Source organism: Tympanuchus pallidicinctus, unplaced genomic scaffold, assembly GCF_026119805.1.
Source record: "Tympanuchus pallidicinctus isolate F22 unplaced genomic scaffold, pur_lepc_1.0 scaffold8, whole genome shotgun sequence".
NCBI lineage: Eukaryota > Metazoa > Chordata > Aves > Galliformes > Phasianidae > Tympanuchus > Tympanuchus pallidicinctus.
In genome coordinates, this window is record NW_026294802.1 from 53,680,074 (window position 1) to 53,686,073 (window position 6,000).

Sequence of the window (6,000 nt, forward strand, 5' to 3'; positions counted from 1 at the left end):
TGGAGTTATGTTATTCGTATGAATGTAGGCTTAAAAAAAAAATGGGGAAATGCCTATTTCTTTTATCTTTCCCCTTCAGCACTCAGAGCTGATGCATCAGCCCCAAACCCCTGGAGGGATACAAGGGGTAGAGAGGAGCAGAAAGGGAGATGAGACCGTCAGCTGTCAGACATTCCAGCAGCTCTTGCAGCTGCACAGACATCCCAGCAGAGGAAACTTCTTGAGCTGCATCCTTCCTACACTTAGTATGTAGGGAGAGGCCTATGGCTGCACTGCCCATCATTCCTGGACAATGTGCTCTCACTGGAGGAAAACTGAGAGTAGAAGACTAAGCTATGGATTTCCACCCTGAAGGTGATGATCAGATAGCAGCACTGCCTTCCAAGTAGCTAATTCAGGGTTTGTGCAACTGCTCCAACACCTGTGGCCTTGCAGAGGGGTCTTATTATCATTTCCTCTAAAATACGTAAAAGCTATCAGGTACCAATGAGATACTTCAGCACTTCCCATCCCCAGGTTTCCATGAGGCAGGGAGCAGCCAGGCACACGTGGGATGGGGACATGACACAGCCTTGGGGTTTGGGTACCCACTTTGGGGCTCAATGCCTCAACAAAGCTGCTCTAAGATCTCACCCCAGCAGCTGCTGCCAGGCCTTGCTGCCCTGCCACTCCACCCCAGGACAAGCCAGCTAAGTACAAGGCAGAGCTACAACTTTGCTCATTTAATAGTGCCCTTGAAACTGCATCGTAATGATAATTGTTCACTTCCTTCCCTTAAGTGGTTGCACAACATGGCTGGGCATTGTTAGAGCAGCTGCAGTGCCTTTCCCTGTTCCCTTACCCACAGCAGCACTGGGGGGGTGGGGGTACCCGCCAGGCTGAGTGTTTGTTACATGCAGGTTCACTGCATTTGTCAACAGGCAGAGCTGCCTCTGGATGCCAGCATCCTTCCTACAAGATCCCACCTGCTTATTTTGCAGGAAGGAAAGAAGATCCCACACACATCACTTTGTTGCTGAGCCTGCTCTGAAAATCAGCTCCATTGGGGGACATTTAACTAAAAGTATCCTAAAAGAGAAAGAAGCTCAGCAAGTGGGAAAGCTTTCCCACTTAATGTGTATCAATAGCCAGGGACCCAGCAGCCCTACTTTGTAGCCAGGTCCTGCAGCCCACACAGGAGGCATTTTTGTTTCAGTGCTTTGGTTGGTGTGCTTTTGTCGCAGGGATGTTGCTTGGAACTGGTCAGTGGCACACTGGAGGGGGGGACAAGGTACAGCAAAGGAGCAGCTTGGAGATAAAACTGTTCCTAAAGCAAAACAGCATCAAGAGTTAAATAAGAAATCCCTCCACCCAAAGGAACTTGCTGCCAAGGGCTTCTGGCTGTGTAAGACCTGAGTTCAAACTTGTTCTTCAGGAAAGCAGAATGCAAGTTGGGACATTACTAAAGTGCAAAAAATACAGAACAGAAAAAAAAACACCTCAGCCACACCAGAACAAAACTTGTATATGCATTTTCTATTCTCTGGTGGCAGAGAGCTGGATCTGCTGGAGAGGGCAGCAGGGCTGGGAAGCCAGAATACAAGGAGACAAGGCCTGAGATGTGCCTGCATGTGTTCCAGGGGTAGCACGAACAGCACGTAGCTGCAGCACACTGACAGTGCTGTTTTATGCTACATCAGGAGCAAACCCAACATCTGGGATGTTCCCATTGCTGGCCTTGAGATAGGGAATGCAAGCTGAGCTGTGGAGCCAGCTCCCAACTCCTTCTCCTGAGTACTTCCATCTCCAGCTCCCCCAAGACAACACCTGTCCAAATCACAGCAGCACGTAGAGGCCAGAATAAAAGGAAGATCACACCATGCTGCATGGACAGAAGGCACATCCTCCTCACAGAGCTCACACATGTAGCACCAGAAGGAGCTCCCCTCCCTGAGCCCCACAAGCTGAGTGGCAGCAGAACCAATGGGATGCCCAAGGTCCTGCAGGAACACACATTAAACCTCAGCCACAACTCCCTGCCCAAGGCTGGGGCAGCAATGACCCCCCCCCCCCCCCGCAGCAGAGAATGAACTTTCTGCTCAGCTCCAATTCAGGACGACAGCACCACTCACAAACAGTGAAGCTACCAGTCGCTCAGTGTCCCCAAGCAGACATCAACAAAACACCACCACGAGTCAAGCTATCACATGGGTTTTTTGCTCAGGTCACCCATTATACAGCACAGCTATTTTAGAAATGTTATCCTGCTCTTTTTTTGGGGGGTCATCTTCTGAGACTGACTGCATTGGCTGACAAAAGAAAACCAGCATTTCCAATGCTGCCATTTCCGACACCTGTGACTGCAGGGCCTGCAGGCAGTCGTGCAGCAGTGCCTCCAATTGTAACTTTCAGAAAGCCCGCTTTCTTATTGCTTTCTTTTACATGAACAGAACACAGCCTTCCTACCAACACTACAGAAGAACAGACTTCACAAAGTTTTCACAACCTTACACGTTCCAACACCCAGAAAACAATGGGAATATTTGATGTAATTCTTTAGACACCTGTGCAAAATGAACAGGAGCCCTTCCAGAGCAAAGTCCATCCCACAGGTGAAATTCTTCCCCCAATTTGCCTTGCAAACTCAGGCTTACCCTGTTGTAACCCCCTCCCCTCCACATCAGGAAACCAACAATCTTTCCACCTCTGAGAACATCATCTTCTCCAGAAGGATCCCTGGTGCTCTGGAGGAGCACTCTAATTGCCCACTGCACATTCAGGTCAGGTACAGTTGTAGTGACATTAATGAGTGAGATGGAGACTGTTTACAACACAATCAAGAGAAGTTAGTAAACACTGCAGAATCCAACAGTTGTGCTGAAAATTATTGCAAAGCAAGGAAAAGAGCTGACGACATGCTGGCATGCTGCATGCAGCCCAAGAGATCTTCCCTCCCCCCTGTATCCAGATATTGTATTGCCCCCACTTCTGACTACTAGAGGAGAAACAAAACACAGTGAGGACAAGCAGGGTAAGCAATGCTGCAGGCAATGCTGGGAAGCCTCCAATCGACCCCCATTCAGACTTTTTGATTTTTGAACCGGATGAAAAGAACAGGCAACATACGGCCTTTGCAAGAGCAGCAGACAGCCCGGAGCTGTGCAAATTCGGGCAGCACCCAAAGTGCTGGAAGCCAAATCCCCGTAGCGTAACCGAGAGCCTGCAGTGCAAACGCCCACCGCGGGCACGGTCTGAGCATCGCTGCCCTTAGCGCAGAGCACGGCGCGTCGGTGCCATGGGGACCCGCAGCCCCAGCCCCCACCACGCCCCACACCGAGCGACCCCCACACCCCAAAGCGGCTTTTCTCCCTCAAGTCTCTCGCTCTGTTCCTCCTCAAACATGCAACAGCTTCCCGCAGCCGGGGCTCCTTCCCCTCCCTCACCCAGCGCCCCGGAACACCCACTGCCGCCTTCCCGTCCTCCCCCCATCTCCGCTCCGGTCCCTGCGGCCGCGGAGCTCCGGGCGGGGGCTGAAGGCTGCCGGGGCCACGCTCCCCTCCCCGAGCCCCGCACCCGGCCCCGCTCACCTCGAATAGAGCCGGCGGGCGGCAGAGCCCGGGCTGTCCCCTCCGGGCGCACCCGCCATGGGCGCCGGCCCCGCCGAGCCGCAGCCCGGCACCGGGCACCGGAGTATGGCAGCAGCGGGAAGTGATGCGCCGAGCCAAGAAACTCGCGGGCAGGCCCCTCCTCCGGCTGATGTCAGCCCACGGCGAGCAGCGGCTCGGCCGCCTCCTCCCCTTCCTCCGGCCCGCGGGCTCCGCTCTGCCCCGGGAGCGGAGCGAGCAGCGCAGCGTGCAGGGCTGCCCCCCGCTAATGGGTGCGGTGCCCGGGGGCGCAACCAGCCCAGCTCGGTGGGCAGAGCGCTGCTGAAGATCTACCCCGTATGCAGCCACTTAATTCCTTAATGAGGTACGTCTGGGCTTGCTCAGCTTAAGAGCTTTTGCCCTGTAAGTGCCCACACCTGGAGGTCGTTAGGCTGAGAGGCAGCACCTGGGGGTGATTGGGCTGAGCCCCACACTGAAGCCAGCAGGCAGAACAGGCACAGCTGCCTTCTCTCAGTGAGACTTCAGCTGGCGCTGCCCTGTGCTGCTGACAGCAGAAGTCCAGGAGCAACAGTTGTGGAGCAAGGAGCTGGATTCATCTGCAGCAGCTCTGTCCTGCTGAACGATGGAGCCTTGGCTGGTTATGGTCACTCAGGTGCCTGGAGAAGGATGCAGGTCACCTTCAAACACTGCATCCAGCTTCCTCTTTTTTAAGGCCTGCAATGCTCCCATAAAACTTAGTGAGTGGATCACTCAGCAGGAGCCAGCTTGTAAATCAGTGCTGCTTATCCAGCAACACCAAATTAAATATCATTATCATTGTGGACTCCCCAAAGAAGTGCAGGCACGCATTATGGCTTTGGCTGGTTCCAGTTGCTTATTGTCCATTCCCAGCAGCCCCACCACCAGCCCTGTGGTCAGAGGAAAGCCAGAGCCACATCCTGCGTGCTGGGGTTCCTCCTCAGGGACCTGCACAAAAGCCCCTCTGAGGGCACACAAAGATTCTGCTTGGGGCACAGAGCGATCAGTAACACCCTGCTAGCAAACCACAAGAGTTAATTGATAGGGCATTTAAATCCAAAACAATCCTCGTAAACAAGCCTGCATCTGCCTGAATTTTGGGATGGTCTTCACTCTGCAGACCAACCAGAGCAGTGGGGGTTGCAAGCATCCTGCTGAGAGTGCTCTCCTCACTCAGGGAGGTGCACAGCTGTCCTGATGCACACCTTTCCCCAAAGCAAAAAGGGAGCAAGCAGCTAAAATACACCTTGCTGGAGGGACCACAGGCAAACCTACCGGCCAGACTGGGGTTCTGTGCCACACACCAGTTCTTACTCAGGGTTATGGTTTCTCTGAGGAGAACACGCAGCTGCTCACGAGTCCATGAACATGAACAGCCCTGTGAGACTTTGGTATTTCACAGAATCATAGAATGGCCTGGGTTGAAAAGGACCACCATGATCATCTAGTTTCAACCCCTCTGCTATGTGCAGGCTCGCCAACCACCAGGCCAAGCTGCCCAGAAAATTTGGGCAGCACCAGAGGGGTGTTTGTGCCTCCCCACGTGCCCCTCTTCCAGCAAAGAGTACCAATGCAAAAGATGAAAACCAAAGGCAGCTGTTGTTGCCTCTGGCTGCAGTGCAGGAGACAGGGGGTGCTTTGTTGCACGGCCTCAGCGCTGCTCAGTCAGTGGCTGTGGGCAGATGGAGCAATTGCCCTTGTGAGAAACAATGCTGGAAAGGGGAGAGAAAGAAAGGAGGGTGGAGGTCAGCTTGCAGTTTGGGCTGCAGCCAGATGTACCGTATTCCGCAGAGCTCTGAGCAAACACCCACATGTTAATGGCACAGGAATCACTGGGGCAGATTCCACAGCCTGGGTCAGGATGGAGGTCAGGCTGAGATGAGCATAAAGGTCCCCTTTGGCCTCAGCATTCACGGCTTTGTGATGGATAATTCATCATCTGACGCACTCTGCTTCTTTTTCTTCTAGTAGGAGCAGCAAACGGGTCACCATAGGCTTGAATTCATTTGATGAAACAAATCAATCACTTTGCTGTGGGTTGGGTTTGGTTAACTAGATGTGGCCATGCCAAGAAGCTCACTGTGGGTTCTTGGGCCTAAGGCACAACACGGCTTACCTGTGTGCAGATAGAAGGAAAGCCCAGTGCTTGAAAAATACCTGTAATTCATCTGGTGAATGGCATCCACATGGCATCACGTGTTGGCAATGACACGTGTGACCTATGAGAAAAAGGTGAAGGAAATGGATTTGTTCAGTCTGGATGAGATGGAGAGGAAGCAAAGTGACAATATTTAAACATAAAACAGAGCTTCTGCAAACAGCAGCAAAAAGGAGGAGCAGATCCTGGGGAAGATCATTAATATCCAAAGCTATACCAGTACTGAGGAGCTCTAACTTC

General features: G+C 52.9%; 1 protein-coding gene across 4 annotated transcripts in view; it reads right to left on the minus strand.

Moving 5' to 3' along the window:
• GPSM1 (G protein signaling modulator 1) overlaps nt 1-3,935 on the minus strand; it is a 50,517-nt gene extending 46,582 nt beyond the window's left edge. For all 4 annotated transcript variants that reach the window (XR_008202625.1, XM_052667495.1, XM_052667494.1 and 1 more), the window contains exon 1: nt 3,567-3,935. Coding sequence is in view for 3 of the 4 variants with exons in the window: in XM_052667495.1 (XP_052523455.1) it covers nt 3,567-3,625 (59 nt within the window). In the remaining variant the exon portion in view is untranslated. The remainder of the gene's footprint in view (nt 1-3,566) is intronic.
• Between the last annotated feature and the right edge of the window lie 2,065 nt (nt 3,936-6,000).